The sequence below is a fragment of the Andrographis paniculata genome, unplaced genomic scaffold (genome assembly GCF_009805555.1).
Source record: "Andrographis paniculata isolate CXL003 unplaced genomic scaffold, ASM980555v1 Contig76END, whole genome shotgun sequence".
NCBI classification, from domain to species: domain Eukaryota; kingdom Viridiplantae; phylum Streptophyta; class Magnoliopsida; order Lamiales; family Acanthaceae; genus Andrographis; species Andrographis paniculata.
In genome coordinates this window covers 2,762,297-2,778,355 of record NW_026137613.1, presented here as the reverse complement: position 1 = coordinate 2,778,355, position 16,059 = coordinate 2,762,297, and the positions used below count along the sequence as shown (strand labels likewise).

Genomic DNA, 16,059 nt, shown 5'->3' with positions numbered 1-16,059 from the left:
GGGCACTCATAAGAGAATTCGAAGGGAGTTCAAGGCCAACGCACACTTACGCCAAGCCTTAAACTGCAAGGATTGATGCCCTCAAAATTCCAATAGGCTATCAACCACCAAAGTTTCAACAATTTGATGGCAAAGGCAACCCAAAACAACATATAGTGCATTTTGTCGAGACATGCAACGATGCTAGAACATACGGAGACCTCCTAGTCAAACAATTTATGCAGTCACTAAAGGGCAATGCCTTCGACTAGTACATCGACTTAGATGCTAGTTCCATCGACAATTGGGAACAACTAAAGTACAAGTTCTTGAATCGGCTCTACAATACACAAAGAATCATTAGCACGACCAAACTTACCAACAACCTTCAATGGAAAGATGCGCTAGTAATTGACTACATCAACTTCTGGAGAAGTTTAAGTCTCAACTGCAAAGAAGGTCTTTCTGAGGCTTCCGACATAGAAATGTCCATTCAAGGAATGCAGTGGGGCTTGAAATACATTCTACAAGGGATCCGACCCCATGCTCTTGAAGAATTCACCACTCGTGCTCATGATATGAAATTGAGCATGATGTCTAGTGGAATATATAAACCGCCTACCCAAGATTTTTTAGACGATGAGAAATATAACACTTCAAATAGTGGGGGGAAATCATACCTTCAGCACTCCTGGAAACGAGGATAAACTTTCTGCAATCTCCTGGAAACGATAATTAACTTTCTACAATCTCTTGGAAATGAGGTTAAACTTTCTACAGCCTCCTAGAAACAAGGATAAAATTTCTACAATCTCTTGGAAACAAGGATAAACTTTCTACAATCTCTTCGAAATGAGGATAAACTTTCTACAACCTCCTAGAAATGAGGATAAACTTTCTGCAATTTTCTGAAAATGAGGATAAATTTTTTGCAATATCCTGAAAATGAGGATAAACTTTCTACAGCATCCAAGAAACGAGGATAAACTTGATAAACTTTCTACAACCTCCTAGAAACAAGGATAAATTTTCTCCAATCTCCTAGAAACGAAGTTAAACTTTCTATAAGTGATGAGGACGTCCAATCTTCAGCCATTCAAATGCCCGTGGGACCCATCACTCGAAGCCGAGCTCGTCAATTTAAAAAATCCGTCACTGCATTGATCAGACGATTTTTCATGGAGAATCAATTTAAGAATGATGCTTGGAGACCACTTAGCCCTCACCTGACGCTCCTTCAATGGGACCCGCAAGAATCCCAATTGAAAGATCAAGAGAATCGCTAATAATGGAAGGTTATCAAGGGAATCATCACTTATGGAGAGAATCACTAAATCATGGAAGTATATCAAGGGAATCATCACTTATTTCCTTTAATTATAAGTTTCCATATAGTATAATTCCATATCTAAAACTTTCCTAATTATTTATTTCCTTATATTTAGACTTACCTTTTGGTTTGTTTCCTTTATTATTTGTTGCCTTTTATTTTCCTCAAGGACCTCTATATAAGGTCCTTGCCTATCATTGTAATGCGAACCTTTTTTACATCTTGAATTGAATTTCACTTTTATATTTTCTAGTGTTAGGGAGTGATTTCCTCGCATTTAGAATCTCAAATCGGGTCTTTGGAGTGATTCCATCGGTTCGTGGCTTCTAATATTTTGCAGTGGGATTTAGCCTATTGTTTTTGTTTTACCTGTGGATTGATTTCAGGTCCGAGACTTATTCTCGTGGTTGGTTATCATCCATACTAATTCACATACTGATTTCAGAGCTAGTTGATACAATCTCTTGATTGATATCACGGTTCTTATTTGAAAAAAAAAGCAAAAAAAAAAAGTAAAAAAAAAAAAAAAAAAAAAAAAAAAAACGAAAAAAAGAGGCAAAAAAAAAAACGAAAAAAAAAGTTATTATCAAATATTTATATTTGTCATTTACTTCTAGTTCGCGAATCATCTTTTCTTTTATCAAAAAAAAAAAACAAAAAAAAAATCTATTTAGATTATTTGTCTTCTACCTTCATTATAAACTTATAATCTTTTGGTTTCCCTACTGTTTTGGATTTTTTGGCTATCGTCTTTGGGAGAATTCCATCGATTTGATTTGAGTTCTCTTTGCGAGACGGAGAGGTACATAAGGTGTGGAGTGATACACGAGAGTTCTAGTGAGGTTATTTTCTTTTTTTTTTCTTTCTTCTATTTCTAATGGCAGGGGGTGAAGGATCCAATTCTCAACAAGTTGATGTACAAGGTCTTCTCAACACCATTCTACAAGAGTTCAAAACTCTTCACCATTCTGGATTGGAGTTGATGAATAATAGGATGGATCAACTGGAAGAGAATCAACAAAAGTTACAAGAGAATATCCGACCGTTACCTGAAGCTCAGAGGCGAAATAATGTTCAACCGCATTTGAGGCCAAGACGCAACATCCAGCCCCCATCACCACACAACACTGACGAACCCGATGATGAGGAGTTTGGAGAAAATTGGGAACGACCTAAGCATCATAATAACCATCACCGACGGGATGAAGATGAGGCGATCAACTCAGTCAAGTTCCAAGTGCCACCGTTCCAAGAAAAATCCGACCCTGAAGCATTTTTGCAATGGGAGCGAAGGTTAGAACTAATCTTTGATGTTCAACAATTAACTGACCAACAAAAACTCCGTGTGGCCGTAATGGAGTTTTCAGATTATGCGCTTGCATGGTGGGACCAATTGAGCATCAACCGCCGCAGAAATAGGGAGGCTCCAGTGCGTACTTGGACAGAACTTCGTACACTCATGCGAAAGAGGTTTGTTCCCCCTCATTACCATTGTGAAGTATTGCGGAGATTGCAGAGTATACAACAAGGGTCGCGGTCAGTGGAGGAGTACTATAAGGAGGTTGAAACACTTCTTCTACAAGCCGATATCCATGAAGATCAGGAGCAAACGATGTCTAGATTCTCGAATGGACTTCAAAGGGATATTGCTGATGCGGTAGAGATGTACCAATACGTGGACCTTGAGGAGATGGTACACTTGGCCATAAAGTTGGAGAAGCAACTAAAATCAAAGCGGATGCAAGGTAATCAGTTTAAACTTTCTCCAACTGTAGGGTTTCCTAAAGCGCCGCTTCCAAAACATATCAACAAAGGAAAAGAGATAGCGGGAGTTGATTCGACGCGCCCTAAGCCGCCAACATATGCCCCCCCAAAGAACACCACCCGTAGCCGAGATGTGTTATGTTTCAAATGCCAAGGCCGAGGACATTTTGCGAATCAATGTCCAAACAAGCGTACTATGGTTCTTACGATCTCCGGTGAGTACGAATCCGAATCAGAAACTGAAGAGGTTAATGAGGCAAACTCCTACCACCAGGAAGCTGTAGAATCCATACCGGAGTCCAATTTGACGTTAGTCACTCTCCGAGCTCTTAGCACTCTTCCAAATGAGGTTGAAGACACCGAACAACGCGAAAATTTATTCCATGGAAGGTGTAAGATCGCGACTAAGGTATGTAGTCTTATAAAGATCGCGACTAAGGTATGTAGTCTTATAATTGACGGTGGTAGTTGTACTAATGTCATTAATGACCTCGCAGTGAAAAGACTTAATTTGAGGATAAATTTGCATCCAAGGCCTTACAAACTACAGTGGCTCAATAATTGCGGGGAAATCAACGTCACCAAACAAGTGTTGGTGGAAATTGAACTACAAGGTTACAAGGATGAGGTAAAATGCGATGTAGTTCCAATGCAAGCATGTCATATTTTGCTTGGGAGACCATGGCAATTTGACAAAGAAGTTGTACATGATGGCCGCCGTAATCGATATACTTTCACACATGCCGGACAGACCATAGTTCTAAAGCCGTTGAGTCCTCGAGAAGTAAATGAAGATAAAAAATACTTGTACAAGCAGTTTGCTAAAGCAAGAGAGAAAAGGAACCAAAGGAAAGACAACAAGATGGTGGGCTATGTCGCTGAATCAACTCTATGTGAGGAATCCAACTTGAAGCCCTTCTTAGAATCACCCGCAACAAAAGGTACTCCGCATACAAGTGCATCTACTCTTTCATATAGCCTAACTACCCCACAACCTTTCAAATCTTCATCCTCACCAATAAATACGTCTGCCCCGAGCCACTCTCAAATACTCTACCCTTCTACTAAAAAATCAAACACGAGTGTAGTGATTCAGGGTGAAACCAGCTGGAATCTTAAACACGAGAGTGAGAGGTCTAATCTTTTTATGTGTAGGAAGGAAGCTTTACGCTTAGAACATGGAGTTCATTGTCTGCTATTACTTTCTAAACCTTCTTATTTTTCCATGAATGACTCTAACAAACTTCCATCTAGTTTTTCTAACTTATTGCAGGCGTATGATGATGTTTTTCCTGATGAAGTACCCCATGGTTTACCACCCACTCGTGGAATTGCGCACCAAATTGATTTTGTCCCGGGAGCATCAATTCCTAATCGGCCAGCCTATCGAGCCAACCCGGATGAGGTAAAAGAAATACAAAGGCAAATGGAGGATCTACTGAGCAAAGGTTGGATTCGTGAAAGTCTAAGTCCTTGTGCTGTACCTGTCCTATTGGTGCCAAAAAAAAAAATGGAGGGTGGCGCATGTGTGTGGATTGCCGAGCCGTCAACACTATAACAGTTAAGTATCGTCATCCCATTCCTAGATTAGATGACATGCTTGATAATTTGTGTGGTTCTGTAATTTTTTCAAAAATTGATTTAAAAAGTGGCTATTACCAAATTCGGATGAATCAAGGTGATGAATGGAAAACTGCCTTCAAGACTTCTTTTGGTCTATGCCATTTGGACTTACTAATGCCCCAAGCACATTCATGCGATTGATGAATCATATTTTAAGGAATTTTATAAATAAGTTTGTGGTAGTATACTTTGATGACATACTTGTTTATAGTACTTCTATTAAAACACATGTTGAACATTTACAAGCAGTTTTAGATGTTTTACGGGCTGAGAAGTTATATGCTAACTTGAAAAAATGCGACTTTTGTGTCGACAAGTGCAACTTTTTGGGTTTTATTGTAGGAAAAGATAGAGTATGTGTAGATCCTGCGAAGGTTGCAGCCATCCAAGAGTGGCCTACACCTACTAGCGTACGTGATGTCCGCAATTTCCATGGCCTTGCAAGTTTCTACCGTCGATTTGTGCGGAACTTCAGCACTATTGCAGCACTCTTAACGGCAATTACCAAAAAAGAGGATAAGTTTGAGTGGGGAAGTGAACAACAAAATGCTTTTGATACTTTGAAATCGAAACTTACATGTGCACCCGTACTTGCTTTACCTGATTTCTCTAAACCGTTTGAACTTGATTGTGATGCCTCTGGTCTAGGTATTGGCGCCGTCCTCTCGCAAGAAAAGAAACCTGTTGCATTTTTCAGTGAAAAGATACATGGCGCTGTGTTGAATTACTCAACCTACGATAAGGAATTGTACTCCTTAGTGCGGGCGCTGCAAACATGGCAACATTACTTACGTCCTCGTGATTTTGTTGTGTACACTGATCATGAATCCCTCAAGCACATCAAATCCCAAAGTAAGTTGAGTACGAGACACATCCTATGGATCTCCTTCATTGACACCTTCCCCTATGTTGTTAAATACAAAAAGGGTAAGGAAAACATCGTTGCGGATGCATTGTCACGCAGGTATGCACTTGTTACCACACTTGAGTCTAAGCTATTAGGTTTTTCGTATTTAAAAGAATTATATGCAACTGACCCTGATTTCTCCGATATATTTGCCAAGTGTAATTCTCATGCATTTGAAAGGTATCATGTACGTGAGGGGTATTTGCTACGAGAAAATAAATTGTGCGTTCCTAAATGCTCCTTGAGAGATTTGTTGATTTGGGAAAGTCATTCGGGGGGTTTGATGGGACACTTTGGTAGGAACAAGACACTTAACTTGCTGCAGGAACATTTTTTTTGGCCACGAATGAAAGTCAAAGTTGAAGCCGCAATTCGTCGGTGTATAACGTGCCTCTCGTCGAAGTCTACTGTTCATCCACACGGTCTGTATACTCCGCTACCTATTCCTGAATCCCCTTGGGTTGATATTTCTATGGATTTCATATTAGGTTTGCCTAGGAGTAGGTCTGGTAAAGATTCAATATTTGTTGTGGTTGATCGATTTTCAAAAATGGCACATTTTATTCCATGCACAAAAACCACTGATGCTTCGCATGTTACTTCATTATTTTTCAAAGTGGTTCTTAGATTGCATGGTGTTCCAAGATCCATTGTTTCTGATAGGGATTCTCGATTTTTAAGTTATTTTTTGAAAACACTTTGGGCTAAATTAGGTACAAAACTAATGTTTTCCACATCACACCACCCTCAAACTGATGGTCAAACAGAAGTTGTTAATCGAACTGTGGGTAGCTTGTTACGTGCCTTAGTTAATGAGAATTTGAAGAGTTGGGAAGAATGTTTAGCTCATGCTGAATTTGCATATAACCGTACGGTTCATAGCTCTACGAATTGTTCTCCATTTGAGGTTGTTTACGGTTTTAACCCATTAACTCCTCTTGATCTTATGTCATTGCCACGCAATGAGCACGTTAGTTTGGATGGCAGAAAAAGGGCTGAATTTGTACAACAACTTCATTCTCAAGTTCGGGATAACCTAAGAAAAGCAGCTGACAATCACACAAAATAAGCTAACCGTGGGCGCAAGAAAGTTGTTTTTGAGATAGGAGATTGGGTTTGGCTACACTTAAGGAAGGAAAGATTTCCAGAATTGCGAAAGTCAAAACTTACTCCCCGTGGCGATGGACCTTTTCGAGTGTTGGAACGCATTAATGATAATGCCTACAAACTTGAACTCCCAAGTGAGTACCAAGTCCATGCTACTTTTAATGTTTCTGACTTAAACCTTTTTGATATAGCGGATGAATATCTTGTTCGGGAGAACAAGAAAGCTTTTCAAGAATGAGGGAATGACGAGGACGTCCAATCTTCAACCATTCAAATGCCCGTGGGACCCATCACTCGAAGCCGAGCTCGTCAATTTAAAAAATCCGTCACTGCATTGATCAGACGATTTTTCATGGAGAATCAATTTAAGGATAATGCTTAGAGACCACTTAACCCTCACCTGACGCTCATTCAATGGGACCCGCAAGAATCCCAATTGAAAGATTAAGAGAATCGCTAATAATGGAAGGTTATCAAGGGAATCATCACTTATGGAGAGAATCACTAATCATGGAAGTATATCAAGAGAATCCTCACTTATGGAGAGAATCACTAATCATAGAAGTATATCAAGGGAATCATCACTTATGGAGAGAATCACTAAATCATGAAAGTATATCAAGGGAATCATCACTTATTTCCTTTTATTATAAGTTTCCATATAGTATAATTCCATATCTAAAACTTCCCTAATTATTTATTTCCTTATAGTTAGACTTACCTTTTGGTTTGTTTCCTTTATTATTTGTTGCCTTTTATTTTCCTCAAGGACCTCTATATAAGGTCCTTGCCTATCATTGTAATGCGAACCTTTTTTACATCTTGAATTGAATTTCACTCTTATATTTTCTATTGTTAGGGAGTGATTTCTTCGCATTTAGAATCTCAAATCGGGTCTTTGGAGTGATTCCATCGGTTCGTGGCTTCCAATATTTTGCAGTGGGATTTAGCCTATTGTTTTTGTTTTACCTGTGGATTGATTTCAGGTCCGAGACTTATTCTCATGGTTGGTTATCATCCATACTAATTCACATTCTCTGCACTATCATTCTTCTTCATTCTCTTTTCTTTTATACATATTTTTAATCCATTTGTTCTATTGAACTTTGTGGGTAAGAAAATTATGTTGGTTATAATTATACGCAGCCGGGCCGTGTCATAGACTCCTTAATACAAGAATAAATTATTTAACAAAAACAAAAAAATTCAATTTGTTTTTAACTACGTTATGACTTGATTCCTTCACCGAATATGTAGGCAACTTGGAATATAACTCCGAGTTCAATCAATTGTGTAAAAAAAAACCCTAAAAAATAAATTGGGCAAAGAAAGAGAAAAGCCCTAAAAGATAAATTGGGAAAAAAGATGTCCCAAAAAATTCAGGTTTAAAAAAATCATTTGGACAAAAAAACCTTGTCCGAAAAAGAAAAAAAAAAACCTCTTCGAAAAAAACATTGGCTAAAAAAAATTCAAAAAAATGATAGCTATGAAAAAAATAATTTCAGTCAAAAAATAATTTGACTTATGTTTTAAGACTCATTCACGCCTTAAACGTTTTGCGTCGGCTTAAACAAGCCTTGAGAAGGCATTTTGTAGACACTAAAAATATATGTCTAAATTCAATTAAATATCATGTATTTGAAATAAAATAAAATTTCAAGAAAGTAAATATATGATATTTTATTATGCACATATGTTAATTTTTGTACAATAAATATCAATCATTAATTTAAAAATCTGCTTAAAATGATATAAAGATCTTGACGAGAAAGGAAGGCGCACAATCAAATTCTTCAATAATGGAAAACTATATCAGATGGAAGATGAAAAATTATAAAATCTTACTATTGGTCAATTTGGACGTGCCACGTGACATCATTTAAAAAGGAAGCCGATGTCACCCCTCTCATACAAATAGGGGTCATGGCTAATTCATTCGGCACACCGAAGTTATATCGAGGATTCTAGCAAAGGGGTAAGTCTCTAGACTCTCTCTGTATTGTTCTTCATGTTTTTCGTGTCCTTCGAAGCATTTTTTGTCGAAAGTCACTAATTTGGATAAATGATTCAATATTGTTAACGAATCGATGAAGTTAACGTTCCTCGTCGTATGCCCAAGCCGGAGAGAAGATCAAAACTCTAAAAGTTGTTGAAGAATCCATCAAAGCTAAGGAAGATCATCCAAAGTTCATCCCAAACCTTCAAGGTGTTCGTCGCGTTCTTCACCAAGCATCAACTCGGCCCTCTTCGATCCAAAAGTCAAAGGAACAAACCGTCAAAAGTGTTACGGAGCACCAAATCCCCCACCTCAAAAATCAAAGCCTCGGATCGTCCAAAGAAAACACCAAATCCAAAGCCGACGATCAAATCACCCACACGGAGGCCAAAGCCCTCTAAAAGTCAGCAAAGTCAAACCAAAGATCAAAGCCTCGAATAGTCCAAAGAAGACACCAAAGCCAAAGCAGATGATCAAATCGCCCACACGGAGGCCAAAGCCCTCTAAAAGTCAGCAAAGTCAAACCAAAGATCAAAGTCTCGGATAGTCCAAAGAAGACACCAAAGCCAAAGCAGAAGATCAAATCGCCCACATAGAGAACAAATCCCTCCAAAGTCCAGCAAAGTCAAATCAAATATCAAAGCCTCCGATCGTCCAAAGAAGACATCAAATCCAAAGTCGACGATCAAATGGTCCACACGGAGACCAAAGCCCTCCAAAAGTCGACAAAGCTAAACCAAATATCAAAGTCTCGGATCGTCTAAAGAAGACATCAAATCCAAAGCTGACGATCAAATCGCCTACACAGAGACCAAAGCCCTCCAAAAGCTGGCAAAGCCAAATCGAAGACCAAATCTCTTCGGATCAAAGAAGCCATTCAAAACCAAGTAGAAAAATAAATCGACCCAGAAAGAAAATCAAATGACTCATTTAGAGAATATGGTCCGCTTTAAATCCAAATTAAATATAATTTGTACAAATTTTGTGGTTATTAAATATAACACAATTTTTTGTATACATTTATAATTTTAAAATTTTTTAGTATACTAATTAGTTATTTTAACTTTAATTTATAATTATTTGTATTATATTGTAATTAATTTTACTAATATGTTTAAAATTATTTACTAATCATATTCCTCTTAAATTCTCGTGTCTACAGTAACACTGACATAATACCTGATACGAGGGAGAGTATTTCATTAGTCTTCATTTGAATTATTATTTTTCTGAGTTTATTTATGTATTTATTACTGTAATTTTTATTCTTTCAACCTATTAAAAAATGTAGAAGATCGTATGTCTAGAAAACTTGTTTGAAATAGCTTGAAAATTCCACTTTCACATCATTCTGGCCAGTCCAACATTCTAGTAGACCGCTGAAGGATAATTTTTTTACGACAACAGTTTCATAATATAACTATGTTTTCTTAAATTTATAAATATCTTTTAAATAATCTAAAGTCTCGTGATTTTTAACGGTATGCGTTTATGTACATTATTTAGGCTCCATTTGGAGATAAATTTTAAAAGTTTTAGCAGTTTTAAAATAGTTGTGGATTCTGTGTTAATCTGACCAAGTTAGTATGAAGCTGATTTGATCAAATCAGCATATGTCATACACATAACAAATATATATATTTACACATAATACAATATATATTAAGTTATAATATAACATATGTTGAATTATAATACTTCCTCCATCCCACATACCGTGTCTGCTACACTGTAGACACGGTATTTTAGGAATGGTGTAATTAGTAGATAATTAAGAATGTATTAGTGAAAATAATTATCCTATAATATAAATAATTATAAATTAAGATTAAGATAACTAATTAGTTTAATTAAAATTTAAAAAATTAATTAAAAAATTTAAATGAGATTAAAGTGTGTAATCATTTTTCAAAAAAGGAAAGTGACATGAAATGTGGGACGGACAGAAACGGCAACGTGGACATGGTATGTGGGACGGAGGGAGTATAATATATGTTGATTATCTGTAATCGGATCGGCACTTGATCCAAACCATTTTAAAATATTCTGAAATAGTAAAAATCTTTGATATTTGAGATGTGATTCAATGAAAGAAAATTATTAATTTGATATTTTTAAAAAATATTATTGGTAAGTAGACTAGTTTTTTAAAAAATATTTACATAATCATAGTTTTAATAATTGATTATTTAATACTTTTAGAATTAAAAGTATTTTAAAATGTTTAATATATTTCAAGAGTTTTAATCATATCATACGGTAAAAAATTAGCAAAAATGATTTAATTGATTGTATTTTGGTCTGTAGCGTTTTGTTTAAAGAAATAATATAAAGATTGAATTAAATAATTTGTTTGAAGTGATATGAATAAATTCTTAATGTATATTTTGAATGGAAAAATATTATATATTTTATATTAAAAGGTTTTTGAAATTAGAAATTAATCAAACCCAAAAGCAAGATTACTACTAATTAATCAAAATTAAACAACCACAAGAATAACAAAAAAAGAGAACTCCCTGACAAACAAAGTGAAGATCGACGATGGCGTCCACACCTAGCAGCAGTGGTTCCCTTCTCCGACGGACAAACCCAGGCGGTAGCGCGGCAGCAAGACAACAGCGGGAACGACAGCAATTCCGGCTACTTCCTCTGGAGACTCCCAAGTGACTCAACAAGAACGATTTAGAGAAACTATTGGACGGCTAGTCTACAACTTCTCTAGTTTTTGAATTGACTAATTTAGGGACTAATCCAATCGCCTCTAACAAAACCCCAAACCGACGAAGTCCTACCTTTTGGAACCCTAAGTTGACTAATCAACGCACTGATTTTAACCTCTCGAGCACTAAGAACACACAAAAGTACGAACTCACCGGAAAGCCGAAAACGGGAACGGTTGAGACTCACATAACAGAAAACCCCCAGTGAGAATCACCCTAAGAGAGAACAAACGCATATCGAATTGACTTGAGAAAAGGAAAGATAGGGTTTTAACTCAGTGCGGACCAAGCAAGTCGGATCTGGGTTACAGGGCTTTGGGTTGCGGATCAGATTTTGGGCCAAATTTTAAAATTCTCCATCAATTTAGCCATGTCATCACCGAGGGTTGCTCCTGTAGGGATGCATCACAACCAAGTGACCCTTCTCGCCAAGTCGAGTCGTATAAGAATTGCCCGGGAATATTTACCAATACACAATGAACCTACACTCACAACATACGTTCAGTATACCTTGTACTCATAAGCAAACATTAGTCTTGAAAGAACTAATAGCTCATTCAAAAAATGGACAACTTAACGTAAAAATAGGCAACATGCGAACTCCACCTAAGAAAGTAATCACAAAGTTTATACACGACATGACACCGCTAAGAAAAACATCTGAACACTTATACTAAATGATTCTATCACATTCTTGAACACTCATAAACACAAATACAAGCATATATCACACTAAGAAATTCAACATCGACCAAAAAGAAGCTAAGAATATAGGTTTGCACACATTATCACAAAGAGAAATAGTTATATCACAAAGCCTAAGCAAACACTATCACAAAGCTTAGCAGACTAATATGCAATTAGACAAACACTCAAATATTCCCGGGAAACTAACAACCTAGATTATTCACTTAGTCTAGGAAATACAAACACAAAGCACAAAGACAACAAATAATCAAAATAAAATCACAATGGAAGAATCAATTTACTCCACCTAGCAATAAAAATACATATTATCAATCATATGAAAACATGTATCGACTATTCCCAAGAGATCAACAAATAAAACAAAAAATATTAAACACACACAACTAAAAACAACAAACAACCAGGAATGCTAAAGTGTTTTTTTATTTTTTTCGCACAAGAAGAAACAAGCAACATTGGTTTATTAAAAAAAAAATTGCACAAGATTTTACACAAAACAGAATTTCAACACCTGTTTTAACAAGAAAAAAAGCAAAAATGCCAAATTTTAAAAGAGTTATTATTTCACAAATATTCGCATACTAAAGCAAGTAAAGAACAATCAAAACTCAATCAATATACATCACCTAAAGATTGACTACACAAAACCATATTTGATTAATCATTGGACTCAATTATTTGATTTGTATTATTTACTTGACCTTTCATATTTACATTAGGACACTCTTTAATATAATGATCTACTTCATCACAACCAAGCATTTTCTAAGCAATGACTTATAATTTTTTCTTTGTTTTTCTTTTTATTATTATTTGATAATTGATTATCTTTATTGTTATTGTTTTGGTTATTCATATTGAAAGTTCTACCTTTTCCATGCATAACTTTGCCACTTGAGTTTTCAATTGATTTATTAGCTAATAAATCTAATTCCTTGTTTTTTATTACTATATCTAAAGTAATGTTATCTCTTTCATATTTAATTGCGGATTTAACATCACTATAGGAATCGGAAATGACATTCAAAAGCACAATCGGAGAATATTCATCAATATATTGATCTTTACTCAATTTTATATCTTGAATTAGTTTAGTAAAGATATCTATATTGTCATCAACACTCTTCTTAGTCTCTAGTTTGAATTGGAAAAAATTTTCAAGCAAGAAAAACTTATTTGACAAAGATACTTACGTGTACAATACATCTAACCTATCAAACAATTGTTTTACACTAAAAAAACTTACCTACTATCCTAAGCACATTATTAGTTAAATATAACACAATAAACACACATGCACACTAATCCATATCAACACGATTTTTAAGAGGTGTATCATCATCAAAAGTACCATTTATTTCTCGAAAAAGTTTTTGAGTAATTAAAATACTTTTAATTCTTTGTTTCCAAATAGTAAAATCTTTTTCCCATTAAACGGATGTATATTAAAAAAATACACATAGGAGCAATTATTTAAAAGAAAATATTTGCCCACAAAACAAATCACTCAAAAAACACAATCCAAGCAATTAATTATCAATTAAGTACAACATTTACAACAACAACAAACTAGGGCCTCAAAGAAAACAAGATTCTCAATATCACACAATCAATCTCTGCAATCGAAAGGTTCACAAAATAAAAAAATCCAATCTACAAACAGCATATTCATCAAAAAAAAAAAAAAGCTTTAACCTTTTACCAAAATCGATTTATTACCAACGATCGATTTACTCGAAGATGTTGTCCGTACTCGATGCTTTGACAAATTTTGGCTCTGATACCACTGGTCTTTTTATTAATATGTCAAACAACAAAACCATCAACTAAAATGTGCTTCCAAAGTTAATATCTAACAAACTAAAAGGTTCTTGAAATTAGAAATTAATCAAAGCCAAAATTAAGATTAATACTACTTAATCAAAAACAAACAACCACAAGAATATTAAAAGGATAGCACTCCCTGACTGAACGAAGTGAAGATCAATGATGACGTCCACACTTAGCAGCACCAGTTCCCTTCTCTGACGGAAAACCCAGGCGGTGGCGCGGCGGTAAGGCAACAACGGACAACGGTGGGAACAACAACAACTCCGGCGACTTCCTCTGGAGACTCCCAAGCGACTCCACAAAAATAATTTGAAGAAACTATTTGACAACTCAGTCTAAAGCCTCTCTAGTTTGTGAATTGACTAACTTAAGGACTAATTCAATCGCCTCCAACAAAAGCCCAAACTAACAAAGTCCTACCTATCGGAACCCTAAATCAACTAATGGATGAACCAATTTTAATCTCTCGAATGCTAAGAACACGCAAAAGAACGAACTCACCGGAAAGCTGAAAACGGGAACGGTTTAAACTCACAGAACAGAAAACCCTCAGAGTTAATTGCCCCAAGAGTGAACACACGCAGATTGAACTGACAGAAGAGAAGAGGTAAGATGGGGTTTTAACTCGGTGCGGGCCAAGCGGATCAAATCCGGATTACAGGGCTTCGAGTTGCGGATCGGGTTTTGGGCCAAATATCAACAATATATAATATATATAATGTAACATAATATTTAGAAAGAAAAACATAAATTATTATAGGTACATATGCAAAATAAAATGTAGAAAACACAACAAATATATAGGCACATACTAGATATAAGGCATGTAAAGTCTATATAAGGCATGTCGAACAACAAGTATTCAATATTGTCGCATGAATTATAATTTTTCGTAAATTTTACACCGCGAAAATTACAACAGAATATTTTCTAACTTATTAAGGGCATTTGGGATCACCCTTAGAATTTTTCATGTCTCTGTAACACGGACACTCATCTTTATTCCCAGAAGTTCCCGGGGGCACACAGTGGCACTTTTTGCAGCAAATGCCGCAATATTTGAGGCACCGATCCATCCGCCCCGCCTTCGAGCACCTCTCCCCGCACTTGTTATCGCAATAACTGTCTGTCTCTGCCGCCGCCGCCGTCATCCAAACTAGGAGAAATACTATTCCTACAATTGCCAATCTCTTCCCCATTCTCGTGACTCAAATAATATAGTTTTCTATTTCTATCTATCTCTTTTGCTCGATTGATCTGTAATATATATAGAGAGAGATATGTGTGTATATATATATATAGAGAGAGAGAGAGAGGAAGGTTGCTTTGCGTGGAATTAATTAATTGGGAGAAGAAAAACAGCAGAAATATTTGATCGCCTACAAAACCTGGGCTTTAGACATGTCACATGTGTTCCCTTAGACTTGTTCTTCATGTCAAGCAACCCTGCATATTCTAAGCAACCTTAATTATGTTTGTTTGTTTTTAAATAATAAGAATTCTTAATTTAAATAATTGTTTGATAGTTTTTAAATAATAAGAATTCTAAATTTAAATAATTGTTTGATATAATATAAATTGAATAAAAATATTATTTTCAGTGTAATGTATAAAAAAATATTTAATTTGATATTATTAAAAAAAAAATTGACAAATACTAACCCCACCAAATACAGTATCGGTGGTTTTATTTTTTTTAACCCTAAACCCTAAAATAAACGCAACTTTTTCCAACTAATTAAATTAACATTTTCTTAGGGTTTGTTTAGTTTTATTTGATTTTGAATTATTTTTATTTAAATTTTGATTTAAATAATATTTTGTAAAAAAATATATATTTTATTAAAAATTGCTACTCAATAGTATTAATTTTGGCTTGAAATTGAAACAAAACACACCCTTATATTTTTACACAATTCTCTTTAACTAATAATAAAAATACTAAATGTGTGTTTTGTTAAAAAAAAATAATAATAAAAAAAAATAAAATAAAATTCTATGTATATACTTATTTTGTTATATTTTTAGATAAAATAGTTCCTTTTTTTTTTAAGATAAAAGAATTCTTTGAATGAGAAATATGTGAATGTAA

General features: G+C 35.2%; 2 protein-coding genes across 2 annotated transcripts; one reads left to right on the top strand and one right to left on the bottom strand.

Annotated features, from left to right (window-relative positions):
• The first annotated feature begins 2,186 nt into the window (after positions 1 to 2,186).
• LOC127266509 (uncharacterized) lies at positions 2,187 to 6,948 on the top strand. The gene is made up of 3 exons (XM_051296764.1): positions 2,187 to 4,014; positions 5,039 to 5,783; positions 6,735 to 6,948. Exons 1-3 carry the CDS (start codon positions 2,187 to 2,189, stop codon positions 6,946 to 6,948), a joined length of 2,787 nt encoding a protein of 928 aa, XP_051152721.1.
• Positions 6,949 to 14,799: 7,851 nt separating this feature from the next.
• On the bottom strand, positions 14,800 to 15,197 carry LOC127266582 (peamaclein-like). The gene has a single exon (XM_051296864.1). The coding sequence runs from the start codon at positions 15,164 to 15,166 to the stop codon at positions 14,906 to 14,908; it is 261 nt and encodes an 86-aa protein (XP_051152821.1). The 5' UTR covers positions 15,167 to 15,197; the 3' UTR covers positions 14,800 to 14,905.
• Between the last annotated feature and the right edge of the window lie 862 nt (positions 15,198 to 16,059).

What these genes read in the sequence shown, in the direction of transcription:
- LOC127266509 (XM_051296764.1), top strand. Translation starts at nt 2,187, where the DNA reads ATGGCAGGGGGTGAAGGATCCAATTCTCAACAAGTTGATGTACAAGGT. An exon ending in AGAATCACCCGCAACAAAAG is followed by an intron (nt 4,015 to 5,038) that starts GTACTCCGCATA and finishes GTTTTATTGTAG; the next exon opens with GAAAAGATAGAGTATGTGTA. An exon ending in AATTCTCATGCATTTGAAAG is followed by an intron (nt 5,784 to 6,734) that starts GTATCATGTACG and finishes GCTACACTTAAG; the next exon opens with GAAGGAAAGATTTCCAGAAT.
- LOC127266582 (XM_051296864.1), bottom strand. Translation starts at nt 15,166, where the DNA reads ATGGGGAAGAGATTGGCAATTGTAGGAATAGTATTTCTCCTAGTTTGG.